This window comes from Lissotriton vulgaris, chromosome 5 (assembly GCF_964263255.1).
Source record: "Lissotriton vulgaris chromosome 5, aLisVul1.2, whole genome shotgun sequence".
NCBI classification, from domain to species: domain Eukaryota; kingdom Metazoa; phylum Chordata; class Amphibia; order Caudata; family Salamandridae; genus Lissotriton; species Lissotriton vulgaris.
In genome coordinates this window covers 997349588-997374998 of record NC_141693.1, presented here as the reverse complement: position 1 = coordinate 997374998, position 25411 = coordinate 997349588, and the positions used below count along the sequence as shown (strand labels likewise).

The 25411-nt window shown below is 42.3% G+C and overlaps 1 protein-coding gene across 1 annotated transcript in view; it reads right to left on the bottom strand.

The window, feature by feature from the left end:
* Positions 1–25411, bottom strand: part of LOXL4 (lysyl oxidase like 4) — a 201104-nt gene that overhangs the window by 81670 nt on the left and 94023 nt on the right. Inside the window, exons 5-7 of the mRNA XM_086922608.1 lie at positions 2116–2154; positions 1450–1663; positions 198–381 (exon numbers count right to left, since the gene is read on the bottom strand). Coding sequence (XP_086778734.1) covers positions 198–381; positions 1450–1663; positions 2116–2154 — 437 coding nt within the window. The remainder of the gene's footprint in view (positions 1–197; positions 382–1449; positions 1664–2115; positions 2155–25411) is intronic.

The following is a 25411-nucleotide window of genomic DNA, read 5'->3' as shown; positions in this document are numbered from 1 at the left end:
GTAGCCTGCCGGTCTTGTAGACGATCTTGAATTGTACCTTAGGGCTCAGAGTCTTTGTTCGACCCTCTGCTATTTTGTAACTAGGTTTACACTATGCAGACCCGAATATATTCATACAGTTTACCTAACATGATGTTTTGTAACATTGTTTTTATCAACGCTGCACAGGCCAGACTTGTCAGTCATTGCACACCCACCTTGTCCTAACTGAGCTCCAAACAGCACCTCTTTGGCAGATCCAAAGCCCAGCTCCCGGCACACAATGCTGGCAGAGATGAAGTTCCATTTGTCGTCACATACGGTGCCCCACCTGCCATTCTTCAGTACTTCCACCCTTCCCTCTCCAATCTGGGCACCAGCTCTGAGTCTGACCAAAGGCTCCTAATAACAGTAAGGTTAGACAGCAATGAGATGGCAGAACAGACACTTATTAAACCACAAAACAGAATCACTTTTAGATCTACATAATCAGGAATTAAACTTTTACAGGCTTTAACAAATCCCAACTAAATGTCTGGATAGTGTTTATGCTTGAAAGCGCCAAAAACTGATCATAATGACATCCTTTAGACAAAAATATGAAGCTAAATGCTCAGTGGTCAATGTCTCTGAGCAACTATTTTCAACTAAAACTTAATTTCCAAAAACTATCTTCTATCTGCTCATATGACGTGCAAGATCTGGGTACCATGGTCTCCCCAGTACAGGTATTTAATACAAGCATTTAGTACATCACTAAGATTAATCACTTATAAAGCACCAGGAAACAAAACGAGGGATGAACCTCTTAAGGCCTTAGAGCCTATGCAAATTATTTAGATGTTTTGTACTGCACCAATACATTACTTTTTGACCACTCCAGAGTGCATTAATACAACATCAACATACAGCACGATAAACAAAAAATGGACTAGAAATTTTGAAAGAAGGCCATGACTGTTTTACATATAGTGTGTAGATCCATGTACTAGTAAAGTGGAGCTAGAAAATGTTGAATAAAATTATCAAGCGTTAAGATTCAATCAAGTGTTACCATCCGTCAGTTTTGAGTTGTCTATGTGAGTCACCCTAAGCATGAGCCCAGGATTCAGGCCCACGTCTTAAAAAATAATGTTTTACAGGACATTATTTATGGGTGAATATACTAGTACAATGCCTTCCAAGAAAGAAAATAGTGATTTCCACACATTTAGAGACATACTTGGGATCTGATTGCAGTGTTAGTATATCACAAAAAAATGTCACTCAATTTTATCAGCCTCTAAAGGTTGAGCATTTCAGCCAGCTCACTAGTATCTGACCTGGTTGGCTACTCTACAAATAGATATCTGCATATAGGGTGAGATGAATCCACTGAGGTGTTTTTTCTAAATAGAGATCAGAGCTCCCCTTATAAAGGATAGGATTACAATTTGTTGTAAAATCTGAACAGTACTTTCTTCACAGTACCTCTGTCCTGAAGGCTTTACGAAAAGGCTTTCCATGTCCACTGCTGTACTGGGGTCCTGCAGTGCAGCGGACAATGGCATGCATTCCGGTCTTGCAGACAGGTTTGAACTTGCCCGGTGAGAGCTGGATCTTGCAGCTTGCCAGGTGGGGCTCACTCCCTGAGCAGTTCACCTTATGAATCCAGAACATGTTCTTCTTGGTGATCACTCTCAGCCTGGACAATGGCAAAAGTGCAGTTTACAAAAACGAGTGTTTCCCCGGAGGAAATTATGGAAGAATACAGAGAGCGATATGGAGCGATTAATATGAATTTTAATGACAAAACAAAAGGGAGACTATATTATAGAATGGAAGAATAAGAAAATAACTTTATTTTTAATCTCTTTGAACAAATCTTGAAGCAATATTTATTCAGAGTGAAGGATGAAGAATATTTTAGAAAGAATGACATATGTGACCTGAAATGAAGAGGAGTGAGAAGAAACCAGGACACACGATATAGAATGATAGAATAAGGGGGACTGTTGTTACAAATGTGATTACACTCTTAAAACAAACTGAAGAAGAAGACAACTTAATTTATTGAAAGAGAAGAAGGCACACAATAACTATCTCAGAAACACAGAGCCTACCTGCATTACAGCTTAAAAAAGGTAAAGTAGTTACTTGGATTTGGGGTCTTTCATCTTCAGGTTCCAGAGTTTCCTGGAAATAAAACAGTTGATGTTAATGTTAAATGCTTTATTATTATATTTGCTGGGGGTGCATCATATTAGATTTCCACAGTATAGTGTCTAACATAGTCTTTTGCTAAAGAATAAGTAAAATATTGATAAAGAAGACAATCTGAGTCATAAATATGCTAAGAGAGCTACTTCCCATTGTACTGTTTCAGAAGTGGGATTTTTGTACTTACACACTTAAAGTTTTTGCTCTTTAACACGTGTCTATTTAGTTTCCGTTTCTCTTGAATTTTTGTTGTATTGCACTACACTGCATCTGGACTCTGATGGGAGTACGAACAAAAGCATAGGACTGCATATGTATTTTCTAAATTCCAAAATGTAAATACAGTTAAGCATTGAAATTGGTTATTTTTTATATTTTCAATATTATTGATATTTGAAAAACACAGGCCTAAACCAAGTGCACTGTTTGAGAAGCAATAACATAGAATTGTTGACTATATGAAGTGGCCAATGGTTATGGGGGCGTGTGAGATCAAAATAGCACTGTGGATGTATTCTGAAAATTAAATATTAACGTAAAAAGGTGTATGTGATATAAAACTGTAGGCCATCGAGTGAAAAATCAGAAAACCTCATCCTTTCAGTAATGGGCGTGTTTAAATGGGCAAGAGTTTGTAGCAGGAGTCTGTCAAGTTGCTGTAATGCAAATTAAGGACGTTTATGATGTTTCAACGAAAATGTGTTGGATATCACTTAACGCAAAGAGAGGTAAATATGTTCCTACTTAGGCAGTTACATACGTAAGACATCATATAATTAACTGCTTAAGTTCTGTTAGTCTTTGTCATTGGTTATTTGAAATATTGTGTAGTCCATTGACTGCTATGTCTCCAAATTACTTCTATACATAGGCAGTTCGGGCTGATGATGCAATGTCGGGTAGCCGTGACCGAGAACTTGACATAAATCACAAAACATTAATTTTCCAAATAGTTACAATAGGAGAACATTATGCTAACATAATAGAGCAAAAATTGTACAGAGGTAGCACAGACTCTAGCACTTGCTCAAACCCATTGAACTATTCTCCTTGGCCTGTGGAGCAGACTAGGACAGTGGGCAGGTATATCATAGCACACAAGATACATCCAAGATGGATTGTTTCCATCCATTGACTGAAGTTTAACCATTACGCCTTGTAGTAGCCTGAAGGCTTCTGAAGTCATCCAGGCAGCTGCCTTGATAGACAATGAGATTTGCTGTCAGCATACTTACTATATGTTCTGTGTGCATATTGTGGCCTCTCTTGCAAATTTTTGTGCTAGAATATCTATTTGGGGTGCCTGCGTTGTGTATTATTCTAGTTGTTACACCTTTACGACATGTAAATTAAACCTATTATTTCTAACAGACAAAAATGTAACTAGATATTTATATTATTGTTTGTGATCACTATGTCATACTGTATCTGAGTCACAGATATACTATTCCCTCTTGGAAGAAGGTCTGCCTACTCTGACAAGCTCTTTAGACAAAGGAGGACTGAGAGGAATTCAGATTCAGTGTACGTTCTCCCATAATATATTAATATCAATAGAGAATACTGTTCCGATAGTGGTCCTAGGTAATGTATTAAATACCTGGATTCAACTAAGTCACTAGAGCACAGGCCCTCAAGGGTGGCATGCTCCATCATCGACCCGTGCTCCTCATAAGGTGGGCACTGCAATGCCTACAGGCTCCTTTAGGGGGCTCTTCACCAGAGATCTTTTTTTCACCAGGTAGGGATGTAAGAATGCAACCCAGGTGTTGAAAGACACCAACAACAAAATGAGAAGATTGTTGCAGGGTGAATAAAAGTAACTGTAGAATCCTAATTTTTCAGATTTTATCTTGAAGTAACTATAGAATCCCGATTTATTTGGATTAAGTATCTATGTTAATGTTGAAAACATGGTGGGTATTCCACATGAAATAATGTTCCCTGTGTTCTCCCTCCATAGTCATTAGTTGGTAACTAGTTTGATATAATTTTATGGTAACTAGTTTGATGGAATTTAACCAAATTATTCTCTAAGGGTGGAGATTCTGACCAAATAGTGTCAATCGAGTGATCCCCACCTCTGTGACAAACAACAGTAATGGTTGTCTCCCAGATGTACCCTGTGTATTGACTGTAGTTCTACTTCTAGTGCCCAGTCTTACACTCCCTGTGTATGGATTGCAGTCCTAATTCTACACTTGTTGAACACCATACTAACTTCCATTATCTGCCCAAGGTCACCCGTATAATGTCTGAGTTTGACTTTAAATCTGTGCTCCCTCACCTGCAGATCCTTTGTCTTGAGACCTAAAGCTAGTATATGCTGTTTTAAAGAGTATGTCTGAAAATGTACTTAGATTTTCCGCGGTTTACTTCTGTTTGTTTATAGCCTAAAAGAATCTCTGTGAATTCCTTGGATGTCCTGTGCAGGCTCTTCTCCTGTCACTTCTAAGGGGAACATCTTCCTAATCAGATCAACTGCAAAATATTTGAGGTCGTTTCCCTTCACCCCCTCTGGCACCCCTGAAATCCTTATTTTATTTCATCTAGCATTGTTCCCTAACATTTCCATCCGTTCTCGCATATCTTTATCTCCCTGGTTTAAAACCTGTATTTCCTTTATATGATTCTCTAGTGTCGAGATTAACTCTTGTACTGTGCTCTCTAGTACTTGAGTTCGCAAAGCTAGACCGTCAGTCTTTTTCCCCGGAGTTACACAAGCCTCTCGTATGACCAGAAGTGGCAAACCTTCCACTCATCTCTTGGGCAAACACTGCAGAATACCACAGGTGTCATCAGGGATCCACTGTTTATATGTCTTCCCTGATCGAGTTTCACAGTGTTGGTGATGCCCTCATGCTCCTCTACCTGGGTATGCCCAAATGTAGGTCCCTTGCTTGCTGCGCCACTGGATACAAGCTAGCCTGGCTGATATAGGATGATGCCCCAAAACAGGACCCAGGATGCTTGTTTTCCGTCCAGGGAGGACCTGGCCTGGCAGTTCGGACTGGACTGTTCCCATGAGAAACAGGGTCAAGACTGATTTGCATATGGCTGGGTCCGAACTGAGGTGGCATAGTGAGCAAAAGAATGATGGATTAAACCGAGATCTCTTGACTGGGGGTGAGTGGTTGAAAAGTTTCAGCACTCCGTCCATCATCTTGTTGTGTTTGCTATGTTTGCCCTAAGTGGAGATGGGCATACCCAGACGTGGATCCCTTGCTCGCTGTGGCAATGGCTTCAAGTTAGCTTGGCTAATGAGGGGTGATTCCCTGAAACAGGTCCCAACAGGTCCCAAGATGCATGTTTCCGCTCCAGGGAGGACCTGGTCTGGCAGTTTGGGCTCGACTTTCCCATAAGGAACAGGGTCAAGACCAGGCCCGGACTGGCCATAGCGGGCCATAGCGGGTACCGGGCAATACCCCGGTGCGCCGCAAGGGTGGGGGCCGGTTTTGGGCCCCTGGGGGCCGATTGTGTTACAGGGCCATTTTTGCAGCGGCCCTGTAACAAAATCGGCCGAAAACCGGCCCTAGCAAAGCGCTCGGCGGCACCTCCAACCCTCAAGAAGGGGGGGGGGGGGGGGGGGGGGGGGGGGGGGGGGGGTCGAGCACTTAGCCTGGGCCGGTTTTGGTTCCGAGTCCAGCCCTGATCAAGACTGATTTGCATATGACTGGCTCCACACTGGGGTGCCATAGTGAGCAAAAGAACGATGGGCTAAACCCAATAACACATGTTTCACTTAAAGCCACAGATCTGGCGGTTGGACATAAGACACCTTTGGCAGTTAAGAAACTTGATGCAGCAAAAGTGTTTGACAGAGTAAATTGGAAATATCTGTCGGAAACTCTGGTTCACTCTGGTTTTATGAGGGCATTTTTGGGATTTATGGAGCAAGTCTATAATACACCATCAGCTACGGTGTTGATAAATGGAAAACTCTCCCCAAAGGTTACAATAGGTCAGGGCTCCTGCTAGGCCTTCATTTCTTGACAAACACATTCACAACCCTGACATACTGGAGAAGCTCCCCTGCTAATGACAGTGTTTAGGGATATGAGCTCCGACGCTGCGGTGCAAACAGACGCAGGCACGTCACTTTTCTGCCAACAGCACAGTGGTTTTGCTGTGATGGCTGTATTTATACACTGTACGAACCATTCTCCATATTTTTATGAACTCAAAGAAAGGAGGAATGGGGTTACTTAGAAATGCATGTTTACTTTTTGACTTCCTTTACATCTGAAGACATTTCTAATTACCAATCTGCTCTCTCTGCGTGTTGCTCATTTTCTCATTTCCAGGGAAGCCTTTATAACAAACAAAACACGTTGACATCCTTTTTAGGTCTTGCCTAGACAAAGCTTTAGCTACTTAGCGTGACCTCATCTCATCACAACACTCTCTCTCTATCTCTCTGTCTTTTAGATGGCCCATTTCAGTCACTGACTACTGCCAGTTTCATCCGGACAGGCAGCAGCCTCATTAACAGGCAGTGCACGCTGACTCCCTTGACACAGATTTGTGTGTCCTCATCACATACTATATCTCTTTGACGGTAACATGGCCCATTCTGACACGCCACTACTCATTGCCAGATTGAGTCCACGCCCGTTCCCTTCCCTTCCCCTCACTGGGCACCTGGCTGGGCCCTATATGAAATTAACACCTCCCTTTTCTTCACTTTATTGGTGTGCACTTCACCAACTCTAGCATAAGATGTATTTTGCTTTATGAGGTACCCCCATTTTTTTTAGGTCCTGATTAGATTTCCCTATTGTTTGTGGGGTCGAAACGTTATTGACTCGCATTATAAACGAACCATTTCAAGCCTCTGTAAATTAAGACTTAGGCTATTGTAGAACATTTTTTATTAAAAATGGTTGTTTTTATGTATGAAGAAACCTTGCTGTATTTTACATTTCATCACATAAAATTTGTTAGTTCTATTTTCACATCACATCCTTTTTTTCCAGTGTTATTTGCCATTGTGCTTGTTTACTATTAAGTATTCTCACCTTGTTTACAAGAACAATTGTTTTCCTATATATTTACTTCCTACTCCACATATCCCACATTTTTCTCCGTTTTTTGCCCAACTCTTCACGTTGCATTTTTGGTTTATTTTTTGGGGTGGATTTGCCACCTGTTGTTTGCAGCTGAGTCTCTTCTTTCTTTAACATGTGCTGTTGCGCATATTTATGTGTGTTTGTATGTGTGTGTGTATATAGCCCATATACATAGAACATTTCATTATGACAGCTACTGGTGGGTAGGAAGTCGCAGCATTCCTTTCAAGAGTTCAGCTAGCCATTTAAAGCCACCCTCCTCACTGCAAATCACTCTAACGTTCTGGTGATTAGCGTGATAGCAAATGTCTTTCTCTGCCAAGCACTGAAGGCCAGGGAACAGCTTCACCTCTTCTCGCCTGTCGCCTCCCAACCTAATAACACCTCAGTCAGTTCTGGCACTCCTTTCTAGCCTGACTGCAAACTGAAAGCGCCCATGAATAATGACAGTGTTAATGTAATCACAAAATGTCTGTTTACGACAGACACTAACTGCCCCCCATTCAGACCACAGACAGGAAAACTGCTCACTGCTGTGGAAAACCTGCACCCAGGCCCCAGCATGCCCTGAAGCAATCTGTGATGGGCACTCTTACTCAAACTTTCCTCCACCACAACAGACGCACACACCTGCGTGTGCAATCAAGTGCCGATTTGTCCAGGTAATACCAAACCGTCGGGGAGTGATGTATTTGAATTAATGGAAAAGTGAAAATAGAGAAGCTACATTGGGGAAATCCAAGTAAAGGAAAATCAATTTTAAAGAAAGAAAGTTTTAAGGAAATGCAAATAAATTAAAGGAATGTGTTTTTTTAAGGAGTAGAAAAAGGTTTTTGGGTTTCAGAGATGGGTCGAGTTTAGGGGTGCTGAAGGGTTATTGGAGTTCACAGATGGCGTAGTTAGGCCTGGTGAGGCGTTTTGAGGTTTGATGGTAGGTAGAGTTCAGAGGCAAGTGAAGGTCTTATAGGGTTCAAGAATGGGCGGGGTTTAGGGTAGAGATGAGTTATAGGGGTCAGGGATAGGTGGAGTTTGTCGACAGAAACAGTTTTAGAGATCAGGATTGGGGAACATTTAGGGTGGTGAGGGGATCTGAGTGTTAAGGTCTGGGTGGAATATGGATGTAGGAAAAGTTTTGTCGGATACAGGGGTGGATAGAGTTTAAGAGTGGTGAGTAGTTTTCAAGGATCGGGAATGGGAGGTGTTTAGGGGTGTGAGTGTTGTTTTAGGTTTTAAGGATGTGTGGACATTGGTGATAGTGAGGGGTTTTAAGGGTTGAGGGATAGGTGGGGTTTAAGTGTTGAAAGGGGTTTTTAGGGTTCAGTAATAGGTGAGGTTTTGAAGCAATGAAGGGTTTGCGGATTCAATAATGGGTGGAGTTTAGGGGTAGAAAGGGCTTTTAGGATTCAGGGGTGGGTGGAATTTAAGTGTTCGGGATGCATGTCCTTTAGATGACGTGAGGGGGTTTAAGGTTCAGAGATGGGTGCTGCTTAGGTGTAAAAAGGGATTTAGGGTTCAGTGATGGGCTGAGCTTATGGGTTAGGGACGGATGGAGTTTAGACATGGTAAGGGGATACTATTGGGCAGCAATAAAGGGAGTTTAATGGTTGTGAGGGGTTGAGGGATGGATGGTGTCTAGGGGTGGTTAATGGTAATGAAAGAAAATAATCTAAAGTAATTGTTTGAGAATGTAAAAGATATAAATCAGATATATTGCTCCTGAAGTAAAGCATTGAAATAAATATCTCTTACAAAAATGTTTCTAAAAGAAACTCCGACAATCATTGCATTTACGCCTTAAAAAAAACCCAGTAAAAGCCAATTTTGAAAAGAAATACAGCCTATGAATTGGTTTCTATGAAATGGTGTATGCCATTCATCATGCAAATGTCCATTAAACAGTTTAGGTGAAATGGTTTTTCGTTAATTGTATTCCATTTAATCGTTTTTCTATGAAATCCCATACAACCGTGGGAGAGGAACTGAAAGGGGGTGGAGGATGAACGAGAGTGAGGTGAGGCGTGTGGAAACATTAAAATATAAAGAGATGGAGAGGCATATATACAAGAAGCAATGTTTCAGTAGGCTGGTACATCAGAAAGGCTGCTCAGAGATGTGATTTGGATGTGATACTTGTCTGATAGGTGTCTAACTCTTTCCAAGTTCTACTTGTCAAATGTGTGTAAGGATATGTCTGCCTGTCTGTGATCACCCGCTGTGTCTGATTGTTAGTGTAAGAATGATCCGTCTAACAATTATTTCCTCATATTAGCCATGTATTATTCCACCTCCTAAACCTCCTAACAACTAGTTCCATTGCAATGAATGGGGGACTATTCACCATCTGAAAAGCACACTCAATAATCACACTTTTTGTCATACCTACATTGTTTACAAAAAGCAACCCTTTTCGGTTATTTTTTTAACAATAAGGCACATACTCCCCGGAAGTTGCTTTGCTACAGGAGGCACATCTTGTTGGGAATCAGTGCATGGCCCTGCATAGAGGGGGATACAAATTAGTAGCACATGCTGGGTTTACATCCAGGTCCAGGGGGTTGGTATCCTACTTAAAAGATCTTTCCCGTTTGTTCTACAAGCGACAGGGCCGGACCAGAGGGGCAGATATGTGGGTATCTCAGGGCAGCTAAGGGGAAGGACGGTTACCTTCTTATCCATATATGTGCCACCGGGCCTTCAGTATGACACCTTTAAAGATCTTAGTGCTATCTTTCTGACCCTGCCCCTGGGTCTCTGGTGCTGGGAGGAGATTTAAATGCCGTACTCGATATGGGAGTGGATAGATTCCCGCCACATCCACATACGACAGCAAAGAAGTGGTTCCCTGCGTTCCTTGATTCACTGGGGTTGGTAGACAGCTGGAGACTACGTAACCCGACTCAGAGATACTTCACTCATATATCCGCCGCACACAATAACATGTCCAGATTGGATTACATACTGGTTCCTGCGGCCATGGCGCACACAATTAAAGAGGCAAGATACCTGGGGAGGGGTATTTCACACCATTCCCCGATGTGGTTACAAGTCGAGATCGGGCAGTCAGCGGTTGGCAGAATCGCTCCGATTAATGCATGGCACTTGAAGGACCCAGCCACAAAGAAGGAGATATTACAAAATTTCAGAACATTATTTTCTGGAAACCGTCGATTCAACACAGTCTCTGTGGGAGGCATATAAAGTAGTACTACGGGGTGCGGTCCACTCCTTGATTGCAGGGAAAAAGAAGGCACATCAGGCCGAGGTATTTAAGGTAGAGGCGGAAGTCGTAGAGTTGGAGAAAAGGGTAGCGGATACGGCAACTCAGGGAGACTTACATCTGTTGAAATTTAAACAAGATGAATACAAAGGCCTCCCTAGGGAAAGGGCAGTCTCACATAATAATGACGTGCAAAGTCGGGTGTACGAGCATGGAGATAAGGCTGGTAAGTTAATTGCCTGGTTAGAACGTGGAGAGCGTGCCTCTCGTCTGGTGCCTGAGTTAGAGGGGTCGGGACCTGATAACATCACGGACCCGCAGGCAGTAGCATACACCTTCACCGAGTATTATAAAGAAGTACATACCTCGGCAAATGGGTTTACAGAGATCGAGAATGCTGAAATGATTAGAGATATAGCCATGCCGAGCCTCTCAGAAGAAAATAGGGAATACTTAGATTCATCTATTACAGATGATGAAATTGCGCAAGCGATTAGAAACATAAAGTCTGGGAAGGCGACTGGTCCTAATGGACTGCCTATAGAGCTGTATAAACTGAATGCCCATAAGATTGCTCCGCATATCCGTGCCATGTTCCTGGAAAGCAGAGAGTCAGGACAACTCCCGTATGATCAACGGGTGGCAAATATAGTCGTCATTCATAAGGCAGGAAAGCCTAGGACTTCCCCTTCCTCGTATCGGCCCATCTCGCTTCTCAATGCAGAGCCCAAGATATTGGTGAAGTTACTCGCCACTAGATTGGTTAAAGTCATCACAACCCTGATACACCCTGATCAGTCTGGCTTCATGCCGTGTCTTAATGCAGCCCTAAACCTGCAGAGACTTTGTGGGATTTTGGGCGGCTCCCCGAAAATATTGGAACCGGCGGTCTTGGTCTCCCTGGACCCCACCATGTCATTTGATCGGGTTGAATGGACTTATCTGTTTGCTGTCCTGACTAAACTGGGCTTTGGCTCGGGATGTATTGGGTGGGTTCGGTTGTTGTATGCCGCTCCTTTGGCCAGAGTAATTGTAAATAACTGTAAATCAGTTGCTTTCGCCCTTGGGAGGGGCACGAGACAGGGATGTCCATTGTCCCCACTTCTTTTCACACTGGCGTTGGGTCCAATGGGACCGGTCAATACGTGGATTGCGGTGGACACCGGAATGGGAGGATAAAATTTCGCTCTACGCGAATGATATCCTGCTATACCTTACTAACCCTAGAGCGTCTCGGAGTAATTTCCTGGACGTTCTGACTATATTTAGTAGATACTCTGGGTTCGCAATAAATTTGACTAAGTCAGTATTGTTTGCCATATCGGGTGATCCACCTGTGGTCCAGCAGCTGTGTCCTATAAACATCGAACTAGTGGGATTTAAATACCTTGGCATGTATATAACACTAGATCGGAAGGCAAGATATGCTAATAATTTAGAGCCCCCCTTGAGCCGGCTCAGAAGGGATGTGGAACGTTGGAAGGCTCTCCCCCTGTCATTACTTGGAAGGGCGGTGTTGTTCAAGATGATGGCCTTGCCTCGGTTCCTTTACATACTCCAAAACACCATGGATCTAGTGCCCGTTACTTATTTCAGGGAGATTGAGACACTCCAACGACAGCTTCTTTGGGACGGCAGGGCCCGCATTGCCTTTGTCAAGCTGACCCTTCCTTAATATGGTGGTATGGTGGGGGCATTAGTCTCCCAGATCTGAAGAAATACTACTGGGCCGCTCATCTTGCGGCAGTAAATCATGTAATTTATGGGCCCCCGGGGACCCTGGCTTCGCCATGGACCGTGGGCAGGCTCCAGGTGGAGACATTGTTAGAGCTTTGTATGCCAGGCTGGAAAGATTCACGTTTTCGGGCCCTACAGCACATGCGGTGCACGTCTGGCATGCGGCTACCAAAGGTTTAAGATGGGAAGGGAAATTGACGATGGCCACCCCTCTGTTTAACTCGGAGAGGCTTGGGAGCCTGTGGAGGACTAAAGAGTTCGACAAGTGGGACCTTATTCGAATTAGTCAGATCAAAGACGTACGGGGGAAGGGATGTGTGCAGAATTTCGAATCTCTCCAAAAACAATACAGCCTACATGACAATGAGCACTTCCGGTATAGGCAGATTAGACATGCCCTCCTTACTCTCATACCTCTAGGCACAGAACCTCCGGAGGCCTCCCACCTTAAAGACCGAGTGCTTGACGGTCACCTCCCAGAAAAAACCATTTCCTTGATCTATAAGAAGCTAATTATTAATATGCCCTTGGGAGCATTAGAACAGCATGGGGAGCGGATGGATTGGAGATTGATGATGAGGATTGGGTGGAGGCGGTTTCCTCCCCCAAAGTGGTTGCGGTCCAGATGAGGCTTAGATTGGTACATCTTAAAATCCTACATAGATCATATGTCACAGGGCCTAGACTGGTGAACATGGGGAGAGCGACGAGTGGAGACTGTAGGAGGGGTTGTGGTGAATTGGGCACTTTCATACATATTCTATGGCACTGTGATGAGATACAAAGTTATTGGATGAAAATACATGATGTCATCAAAGACATGCTGGGGAGGAGATACAACCGGAGGCCAGCAGATGTATATTGAATGTATGGGAGCCCACAGACTTGAATGGATATCAGAAACAGGGGTGACGTTGGCGTGTATGGTGGCGAAGCGTAACATTGCTCAATTATGGGGAGCCAGACAGTCACCTCAGCCTACCAAGTGGACCCAAGATTTAGACTGGTGTATGTTTAGGGAGAGGGCAGTGTATGTGGCTAGGGGTTGTCCGGAGAAATGGGGGAAGATTTGGGGGGCCTGGAACAGTCACTGCGGTGATTTGTGTACACCCCTGACGAGGCAGGTAGAAGTTGAGGCGCTGGAATCCCTGTGATCCCGAAAACTTTATATATTGTATTTCTGATTCTGTACGAATGACCGTTCTAACCTTGCAACAATGTCATATTTGCTCACCTGATTCTTTTATATTGTTTTGTTTGTTCCTTATTTAATAAAAAAAGATTTTTTTAAAAACAATAAGGCACATAGGCTCCCTTTACAGAAAAACAAAAATGAATTGCCAGGGTTGCCAAAGGGTCTTTCCTCGTATGGCTCCCATTAGAGAAATAACACCCCTTTAGTGTAACTAGTAACCACACTGAACCACTGATAGTATGCAATGTCCACCTGCTCCCCTGCCACCAGGCTACTACTCAAACACAAATTTAACTCATCCATAGGATTTGGCTAAACCAGTAGGTTTGGATTATATGTGAAAATGTAAGTCAGACTTCTTGGGTTCACAATTGTTTGTTTTAACAGGTTGCAGTCTTCACATGTTAGATTTACTTGGGTTGCTAACACAATTCAAAGACCTGCAAATGCGACTAGCAAATGGCATTTCTCACAATGGTTTAAGAGGCACTGCAAGTGAACTGAAAGGCCTTTAATTCTCCTCATTCAGAGCCCACTTCTCCCACTATTAAGTGGATCCTTCATGATAGTCCCTTTGAAAGATCTGTCTCTTTAAATGTAACCCTCCCTGATATATTCGTCTTATGGGTTTATAAAAAATATGGATGCTCATGCTCCTGAACTGGCTCTCTGCCCAGCACTCTGCCTGAATCTAAGGTTTGAAGCAAGACGGATGCTACTTGGAAGCAGAGCACTAAGGCCTAGATTTGCAATGATTTTGCATTTAGTTTGCTTTATTTTTCTACTGAGGACCCAACACAAAATCCAGTTTGATATTTAGAATCCAATGAACAAGACATTTTCTGTTGGTTTGTAACCCAAAAAAATGCAAATTAGCACAAATTGCTGACTTGCATTACTTTGCGTGAAGGAGGCGTTCCATTGGTGATGCATGAGTGTTACCATGCATCTACCCATGGATTTTGCAGGAAATCCATATCTACAAAGACTTGTGAACATGTATTTGTGCCACAATCCTGCATCTCCCTGGGGCTGGCGTAAATATCTTCTTCTTTCATGCAAAGAGGAAATTGCCTTTCAGCTTATTTTGTTTGCAGGAAGGGACCCCTCCTGCAAAAAAATTAAGCTGAGCACAATGCAGACAGTCCTGCACTATGGCGCAAGGATACCTGTGCCGACACATGGATGTAGAAAGTATTCCAAGACAAGGAGAGAGCTGAACTGCACCACTTCTCTGTCGATATGGCTCAGTTCTTTTCTCTCCAGTTGATGCAATGCAGCACAGAAACTTTGCTTGCTGCCCTGCATTGCATTACCTTAAGAGAATCTTCATAAACATTGTATATGTTATAAAATGACCTTGAAAATATATACATTTGCTTTATGAGTTGAAACATTTCTAAGTGTGTTCTGGTCTATGTATTTTTTGCACGCTATCATTGCAAAGTAATATTGCATTTCCTGTCTAGATGAATGGTAGAAGGACCCCATTGTTACATGTACTATATGCTACCCAGGTCCTATGGCTTGTTGGGTTACCCCATTCATTTATAATGTGCAGCATTGCATCAACGCTTTAGTAAGTAAGTGTTTAGCCATGCAACAGTTTATGCGATTGCACTAAGGATATTGTGCTGCATAACTAAATACTTATAAGGTCCCAAAAGCGAGACCTATTGGCTATGCCAATGCTTGTTCTTAATGAAACGTGCGATGTCCTTACCTTTTAATAATATACATATTGTTTCAACTATGTGATTTGTGCATATCAGCATATATGTTGCATCGAAAAGATTTCCATCTGTGCAGATTGCTATTTGGAAAGATTAGTAATCTAATCAATATTAAGAAACTTTTTAGATTGGCAGGGACCAAATCTAATTAATACTGTCGTGAATGGCATCATTGGTTCTCACCTTTACACTTCTGTATTTTCAAGGAGCTCTGCTCTGCCTGGTTTTTAAAAAATTCTGGCCATGAATGCATACTACACTCACTGAGGAAAAACTCAATTTATGCGGAAAGATACAAAAAGCAAAAAAATGACTGCTTTTCTCAGTGTGTGCATACCTTTGAGTTGCATGTAAAAATAACGACATCTACATAGCAACAATGATTTTTAAAAAAGGCATATTTTCTTGTCAAACATTACATAAGCAATTCAGTACACTGGTCAACCGAACTACTTCAACGCGCGACAGTTAGGTTGTCTCACAACAAGGGACGTTAGCCTAATTGGGCATTGCGTCAATGCCATAGCGCCGTTCCTGAGTGAATAGCTCGATCGGGGTAGACTCGGAGGCGAGGAGGAGTATTTTCAAAGGTGTTAGACCTTAATCTGGAGGCCACAGCTCCGGAAAACAGTGTGCAGCCTGCCCTGGGGATTTAATTAGAAAGTGTGAGTATAGAGTTTTTCAAGTGTGGAAAGGAAGAGCGAAATGAAAGCAATAACACTGTAATGCCTCTTCCGAAGGCTGGGAGGCATATATTTATTATTCATGGGATTGTGAGCAGGAACGTTTGTGTCTGGTGTGCAGTGGCCCTCTCAAAGCAGTATGCTTGGATTCGTTCATCGATTGTAACAAGCATTGGTCGCGCGACCCGGCCGGGAGTTGTGCGTGTGCGCACGCGTAAAAATTAAATTAAAAAAACGCAAGTTGTGACGCGAGTGGTGCGCGCGTGTGTGACGTGAAAAAGTGTTGTGCATGTCCTGCGCACCTGTGTGCGTTCTAGCAAGTTGGTGGCCGGCCTGGGTAGCACTTTTCAAAGCCAGCTACTACATTTCTCGCAAAAGCAGCGCATGCGCGCTAACTCTAGTAAGACCTAAAAACAGGAACAAACTAACTCTTACACCAAAAGGGGCACATTGCAAACCGCTTGCAGTGGTATGTTCACGGGAGACTCAACCCACTTAGATCCAAATTTTTACTGAGTAAAGAAATGCACTGGGCAAAAACATAAATTTTTCTGTGCACATTTTCCCCCTGCATAAACGGCCCAGAATCAGGGGACCTGGTGCAGCAATGGGCCTAACAATTATTGCATATTTTCTCCTTTAGTTTGGACCATTTTTTCATAAAGGCCATTAACTGGGACAGAGGCACTGCCGGAAATTGGTAACTCTGGGTCCAGTATCTCAACTTCAGTTACCGGTCCACTTGTAATTGTCTTGCCAGTGGCAATTTCTCCATAACTACTTTGATATTTCTCTCCAAAGAGATGCTGAATGTCTAAGCAAGGAGAAGAAGCAGCATATTACATTAGGTGAAATGCTTAAACCTACCCTGCAATCAGCAGAGTCTTGAATTGTTGTTACTAGTATTCCATAAATGGCCTTTCCTATCTCACTACTGGGTGGACCTTGCCACAAGTGATTCCGCACATTTTAAAAATACTGTTGAGAAAATGAAAAACTTGAAGCCCTGGGAGACAGATCTGGTCGAGAAGAGGAGGAATTCCTAGCAACTATCTGGAAATATCTATACATACACTGAAAATGAAAGGAGCAAATCCATAAATTACAGAGTCAGCATTTGTTGGCATCCAACCCTGGGCCCACCTAAAGATGACAGGATGGTTATTTCAGTCCTGCCTTCAAACGCTTTAAGTATGTATTTTTCTGAGGACTTTCCTTCTAAATGCAAGTGCTCATGTATCAGCTTTGAATGTTTGGAATTGTCCGACCTCTCCCCGCCCCTCTATGCACTAAGCTTGGCATTGGTGCAGTCAGATCAAACAAGAGAGGGTAGCCCCTTACTCTCACCAAGGGGAGGATCAGTGCATGAGATATTTTAATTGAATATGCAGCAGTTGGAACTGAACTTAATACCCGGGACTGCCATTTTGTAGTATGTGCCAATTTGCCTGCATGATCCAGTCTGGTGACCCATTTTAATAGGCCTGTTAATGTCCTGTCTACCAGGACCTCCCTCTGCCCTTTCCTAACAATTACACACTAGCAGTCACTTATTACCTGCGTTACGTTTCGCTGTGGTTCAATAACACACATGTTACACACAATAGAGTGTACACTATTCTGTTGTTTAATTAACTTAGTTTATGCACCTATGGTCTGGGACTCTTAACTTATTTCTGTATCTCTGAAATTATTAGCTCCTCTCAGTGCCCCATTTCCTTATTAGAAGCCCCAAAAAGATGTTGATTTGTATTAACCTCAGACCTTTCGTAAGATCCACTGACTTTCCTATGTAATAGGATATCCATGAGTCATTCAAGGAGTTTGCATTCCTATGCCTTATATCCCCTAATAGTACGGTCTTATGCCCTCAGCATGTTACTACCTAAACGCAATCAAGGGAGAGTGAGAGGTAGTAAAGCCTTTGCACATACTCAGAGTACAATCGAAACACTCACAAAAAGTGCAACGACCTGTGACTTTTAATGCCTATATGTATTTTAATGCCATATCCTACATGAATATTAAAGACAAAGTCTCACCCACGAAATGGTGGCATGCTTCATCATTGGTGTGTTTTCCTCACCCTAGGAAGACAATACTGCTAGGGGGGGGGGGGTCAACCCCCTCCGGAAGCTCTTATATATTCATAACTTCTGAACATTTCCTGGAGGTCCAGTTACAGATTAAAAAATGGTTATGAATTTACACAAATATTTTTATTAGTGGGACCCCATACCACAGTTAAAATCATCAATTCAGATGCCTTCTAGGAATCCAATGGCTCCGCATCTCTAGTCTGCCAACATATGTCGGCCAATTCACATACACCCCTATGGGCCACCCAGCCTTCTTCTGCCCACACATAGACCTCCCTGCCTACCCTCAACTATGTGTAAGGTAACTGTGAATGTAAGGAGGCAAAAGGCTCTACAACCCGTATTCTTTGTGAACCTGCATGACATTCATAAATTAAAAATAATTGTTCGGCAAAAGTAAAAATGAACTGTAAGCTTTTGTGGGCACAGCATCTCGTGCTTATATCAAAACATGCATGAACTTGTGTACAATAAAGTGAGATCCCACTCCATTTCAACATTGCATAAATTCACACAAACCAGTAGGGAGTACCCATGGGAGTGGGATATATGGTCACTACAGTGCATGGGTTCATATTCTTACCACATTTAGGTATCTACAGGCTCTATCGAGGGGGAGATGCTTCACTGTAGTCACACCCTTGGGAATGATATATGTAGTTAAACGTTAAATAGTGACTTCTAAATACCTTTGTATGTTATATCTAGTGAGGACATATAAGCATTGAGGTAACCATATTACAAAACACTCCAATAGCAATTATCACATTAAGAGAAAACATCACAAATAAAAAAACTCAATGCCTGTTGATGGAAGGTTAATTAAAATCCGTTTTAAAATCCTGTATTTCAAAACTGAATAAAATTGACAATCCAATAACATTTGCATGTTAAAATATTTAATATGTAAAACACATCCACAGGAACCCCCAAATCTCCTTATCCTATTCCATGACTGGAGCCAGGCAAACATTTGATTAACACCAATGCCAATATTTAACTCTATGTTTTTCAATATTGCAAATCTTGTCCTGCAATGCTGATTCAATTTTTAGATTTAAATCCACTCGCAAAATATTCACTGGAGCATCCAAAGTGGAAGAGTCCAAGAGGAGCATAGTCATTATCACTTTTATCTGCCCTCTTAGTCTTACAGTCCACCTCAGCTCACTAATTTCAAATTCAGCTTCATTGTGATACAAAGCACCAAGAAACTAATCTTGCTTCCAGTCTCATTGCTTGGATCATGGAAGACTTAGGAAGATTTAGTAGCAATTTTATACACCGGCCCTCAACTTTAGTCCAGTTTTGAAGCCCAATCATTAACAATAATTCTGTATCATATACATATTTAGTTGACATCATTCCTTAAAATACATCCAACACTGGTACAGAAGGAACTTCTACATGCATCTTCCAGTCCAAATTTTAAATACCATTCCTAGATATTTACTAAAACAAAATACTTCTTCTACCCTTTTCTTATTTAGAAGCCATTGAAACGTTTTCTTCCTGTGACCAGAAATCATAGTTTTGGCCTTTTTCAGATTTATCAATATTTTTTTTCTCAACATTTATCAAAAACAACCAGTTTTCTTTGAAAACCTACTTGGGTTACATCCGTTATAACCAAACTGTCAATGTATAAAAGACAGGATACATGTCTTGCACCCATTTTTGGTGAGAAAGAATTCTTCTCCAATTCAAGTTACTGACACTCTTAACCCCTTCCATGCTGGGCCGATTTTCCTCGTGTGCTAGGCTTTTAAAGAATCAATGGCTTTATGACGGCCCCCAGCCGTCATCAGCACACGAGCACTGTAATGCATGACGGATGGGGGCAGTCATCAGCATGGAAGGGGTTAAACATGTAATATATAATGGCAGGCATACTATTTCACGACTAATTATTCCCCAGGTCAAGAGACATACTTAAAGGGAAATTATTACTACACACCTCATGAAGTACACTGAAACCCGTTACCAGTTAAAAAATCACATGCTTGACTCTGGCCTCACTGCAGAGAGTTATGCTCCCATTATGCACTGAAAAGTAATAAACTCTCCAGACTCATAGACACCACCCAGTCACTCATACCTTACTAGCAAATACATGGAGGCCTCTGCTCAATGTAGAGAGTGTGTGGGTCTCTCCCTCCTTTCTAAGGCACTAGCTTGAAACAACCAACCACAGCACTGAAACCACACTGATCACTGCCACAAGGACATCCAAACCCTCCTTGACCTGGGTGAAAGAGCGGCCCTGATCCTCCTCGACTGCTAAGCAGTGTTTTACACAGTATCCCACCACAATCTTATCAAGAGGTTTCACCACATAGGAATCCAAGGAGACACCTTCAAATAGATTGCCTCCTTACTCATTGGAAGAACCCACATAATCCACCTACCACCTTTCACCTCAGAACCTGAGAGCCTCATCTGGGGCATCCCTCAAGTCTCGACCCGCAGCCCTACACTCTTCAACACCTACATGACCCCCTAGGCCAACATCATCAGACCCCACGGACTAAACATATCCTACTCTGATGACACCCAGATCATCCTCACACTATCAGAATATCCACCCACCAGGATGGCCAACTTCTGCAAATGCATGACAAGCATCGCCGACTGGATGAGAGACAACTGCCTAAAACTCAACACAGACAAACAGAAGTGATAATCTTCAGGAACAATACCTCCCTGTTGAACGACTTCTGGTGGCCCTCTGAACTAGGACCCTCACCCACTCCGAAAGATCATGCCTGCAACCTTAACATCATCCTGGACAACAGTTTCTCACCATTAAAAGCCAGATCAACGCAGTCTCCTCCGCCTGCATCCTTGCTCTCCTCATGCTCTGCAAGATCTTCAAATGACTCCCCTTCAGCACCAGACAAACCATCTCTCTAGTAACCAGCCAGCTGGAATATGGCCACACACTCTATATAGGAATCACCCCGCATCTCCTGAAGAGACTGCAGATCATACAGAACTCAATGGTCAGACGCATACCCAACCTGGCTAAGCATAACAACATCACCCCTCACCTCAAGAAGCTTCACTGGCTCCTCATTTAGAAGAGATATCAGTTCAAGATGCTGATCCACAGCTACAAAGCTCTTCACAACTAGGTAGCGGCATACATCAACCACCACCTGAACTTCCACCAGCCCTCCAGACAACTGCACTCTGCATGCCTCTCCCTTGCTCATACCCCCTGCATCTGCATTAGTAACAGTGGAAGACACTCTTTCTCCTACCTCACAGTGAAGTCCTGGAAATACCTCCACTTCACATCTGGACTTCATCCTCTCTGCTGGAATTCAGAAATGACACAAGACCTGGCTGTTCAGCGCCTTGATACTCTTACAAGTGATTATATGCGCTCTACAAGTCTTATTTGATTGATCGATTAAACAACTCTAGGAATCTAATCCCCCACTCTACTCTGCAGTACATAGGGGAAAACAAAGTGACAACTGAAACAAAAACAGTGAACTCAATAGAAGAACTCCACACTTATTTGAAGTTTTTCCTCACTCGCTCTAATCTGGAGTGAAAGAGTTTTGGGACGCCATGAAAACTAACTACTTCATGCAATTGGTCAAACTCCTTGCATTGTCTTGCAAAGCGGTGAAGCAACACTATGAACTTAAGATACTGGCCTCCACTGATTCCGATCCCTTTGAATAGGTGACATTTCTTTGGCTGCAGTGTGCACATGACTTATGTATGGCCCCTTGAGTAGCACATTTTCACAAGCATTTCAACAACACTGCTGTAATTCTGAGATCTCCAACCCTGTCTCTTTTCGATGCATTCAAATGACCTATTTTAATCATGAAGCTGCAATTCTGAGATCTTTGGTGTTGTCCAAAGCCAGATCCCTGCTTCCTATCGTATTATGGCTTAGCTTCTGTCATTTGATTAGAACAGTTGGAAACAAAATACTAAATATTTGTTGCAAACAAGACACATTCAGAATCTTTTTTAAATAATCAGTGATCTCTTGCTTCATGTCAGGTGTAGCTAATGAATTCCTGTTTTAATCTTGCATCATGGTATCTCCAGTTTTTTTTTCAAACTGAAAGCATGGAACAACAGGTACCAGAATGCAAAGCAAAAATAAGGCTTTTGCCTATTTGCAATCAATATGGAACATCTGGAGCTTCCAGATGAACTGGTTAACTGGTTAATGCATGCGTGTAAAAGATTTTATTTCTGGAACCCCTCCGACAATCTGTGCTCAAGTACTTTATTAACATTTTATTTAAATGAATGCCGGATTTATATTACCGCGAGTCTCAAAAGGTGTCTAGTGTGCTCCTCGTTTCATAGTCATTTAGTTGTTTCAGAGAATAAAGCATAACAGTCCACAGCTGGTGGTTTTTCAAAATCCAGTGTATGCGGTGTGGACTCAGGCCCCTCCCTATTATTTTCAAATTACATAAGGGTAGTGAGAATCATGTAGTCCCTGTTCTATGTCAATGAGACGTGGAGTACAAAAACATTGGAAGAGGTTGGTACAGAGGTATAAGCAGTGGTTGAAAGTATGGGAACTGTGATGCTGCATGTAATCGGGGTTGGGCCAGTGGGTGTGGGGGGCGGGGGTCAAAGACCGGCTAAAAAAACTAAATATTATTTTAGTCTTTCACCATCAGGTAGCAACATATAAAATACCAAGAAGTTTAAATTAAAAATACATTAGTTACTAAGTGGGAAATGCAATATAGTATCAAACCTCTTTTAGTTAATGCACTGCAGACAGCAACTGAATAAAATATTGGTTGGTGCAGCGGAGAATAGTGACTTGCGAGTTTTTAGTGCTTTGAGGTCACAGCCTGTGACAGAAAGCACTGTGAATATGTAAGTAGTTATTTTAAACTTGAATTACACATAGTATAAGATAGACTTCTAAAAAATGCGCAAAAAGGATTAAGATAAAATGATGCTTCCAAATTATATATTTTAGTAATACCCAGACTGTAAATTATATAATTTGTTACATAACTGTCCCTTCAACACCTCGTATAGGGTAGTATGCAGTAGCGGCCTGTGGTGGGAGTGCTGCCGGGCAGTGGCGGGGGAGGGCAGTGTGGGGGTAGTAAAATCCGGAATAGGGCAGCACAGGGGTAAGTAAACAAACAAATAAATAAAACGAATTTCGTTGCAGCGCGAGTAAAGAAATTTGTTTTATTTATGTGTTTGTTTACTTACCTCTGTGCGGCCGTATTCCAGATTTTACTACCCCCCTACCCCTTCCCCGCCCCACGTCACTGCCTGGCAGCATTCCCACCACGGGCTGCTACTGGTAGTACGCACTATATAAATACAACTACAACAAAAAACATGCACTTCATAGCTCAGTTTTTAACTCTTTGCACCACCACGCAAAACGAATAAATCTTTATCACAAAGCTATGAGTGATTAGATCAATTAAAGTCAGTACTGGCTCCCAAGCATCCTTTTACGTTTGTAGATTACGCTTTACATTTGCAGATTAACTCGTTGCGCACATTTGCATTTTTTTCAGGCAAGCAGGCACCCTGGCAGGAAAGCTTGTTTATCTGTCTGCCCATCTTCGGTTCCATGGCACAGTATTCTCCCTGCCTTACAGTTCAGCTGATCGGAACTAACCATTAAAAACAGTTAATAATTAAAAAGTAGGGGACCCATTTTTCATAAATCTAAAAAAATATAGGTACATAGTGTCCTCTTGTCCTCTCCGATCCTGCCCACTTCGACCTCTGGGTGTAAGGCAGCAAGGAAAACGCCTGGAGGAAGTGGGCGAGAAGAATAAGATGTGAAGGGTAAATGTATCCATCGTACCTCCCTACTGCAAGGTCCTGGGTCATTGGTGAGATACTGCAGAGTATCTGGCAGTACTGGCAGAAGGGAAAGCCATCTTTGTGGAAAGCACAGAGGATCATGGTTACACCTGCCTCTGCTTCCACCCAGATTGTCTTCCTAGTGATCTTTCTGATTCATAGTCTGGTCTTTCGAAGCTCTTCATGTTGCAAATTTGCAGATGCACAGAGGATTATTGAGTAATAGAACACTTCTAGACATGTCTAAAGGTGCTCACTCTTATCACAATGTGTGCATTCTTTGAACAGTAGTGCTCACTTCTGATGTGGTTCAACAGAAGAAAATTCCCCCACGGCCTAAATAATATTTAACTTATGACATTGTTCAAGATATTTTATAAAGAGTCCTTCAAAACATGACAGGTACACTTATTTTCTTTTTTATTTTCAATAATTTATTAATTTTCTTTGTATGTATATCAAAAAAGCTTTTTCTCATCATTTTCTGTATAGTTTTCTTTTTAGTTCATTATTTTCTCTTGATCATATAAACATTAAAAACACTTCTGATGTGGTACAAGCAGTGCAAACTGGTAGTAATGCACTAATATATATGGGCATCCCTGGCACAATGGAACCTAACCCTGGAGTAATGCTTGCACTGCCACAATATAGGTAACTCTCGGGATTTCATAAATATTATCTCTACTGCTGCCTAAGAGCTGAGTTCTCGAGATTGGTTACATCTGTTTGCAAGCATCCATGCACTCACCCATTCATTTATTATTCACTCACCCTTTCACCCATCCATTCATCATGCAGTTAACTGTTCAACAAATAAAGCATACACCCACTTACGCATTAATTATCAATGCATTGTCACTAACTTGCTCTCTCATACAACCATTGACTCATTCTCACATGCATAATCTACACAAGTACACGCACTCGCAGAAGCAATTTCATTTATGAAATATCCAGACATTTACTTTGCTAATGCCTACTAATCTGCAACAGTATTTTACAGTGAATAAAAAGAAAACTCGAGAACCCTGTCTCAGATGACACGGCACAACCCAGTACCTTTATTATTCTGAATTAAGGCTGCAAAAGTCACATTTCTTTGTGCGCACGTCTGTGAAGGCCCGTCTTGTCGCCCACACTGACGTAGACTCACAGAGGTACGCATATCTGTCGCAGTTTTCCTTCCATAAATGTGAGAAAAGATAATTTTGGGATTTGCCGAGATTCCACCATGTACAAACGTGCTGATTATGTCAGAGAAGTCAGACACATCCTCACCGCTCCCTCTGCCCTAGCTAAATCACACTCGAGATGCCTCTGCAAATTAGCTTGATAATTCTAAAGTAAATAAATGTAATTTTCCTAAAATTGCACTGAATGGTTAATTTCCGTAGAATTCAGGGAGATTAGAGAGGGATTAAAAGATGCAGACACAATACGGCGGGGATGGCTGCCTCCGTTAGTAAGGATTAGAAAATGCTGAGGCTTAAAAGAGTCAAGTCATCCGTGAACTTGGAAATATGAGGAGCTCCGAACCAGGGAGGGAGGGGGTCTTCGCTCACAAGCAGGTAGCATCGAACCCTTGTTAGGGAGCGTTGAGGCTGACGCTTTCTTGGGAACTCAGGGTTGGTGCTCCAAGCTCCATATGTCATGCCGTTCACTTCT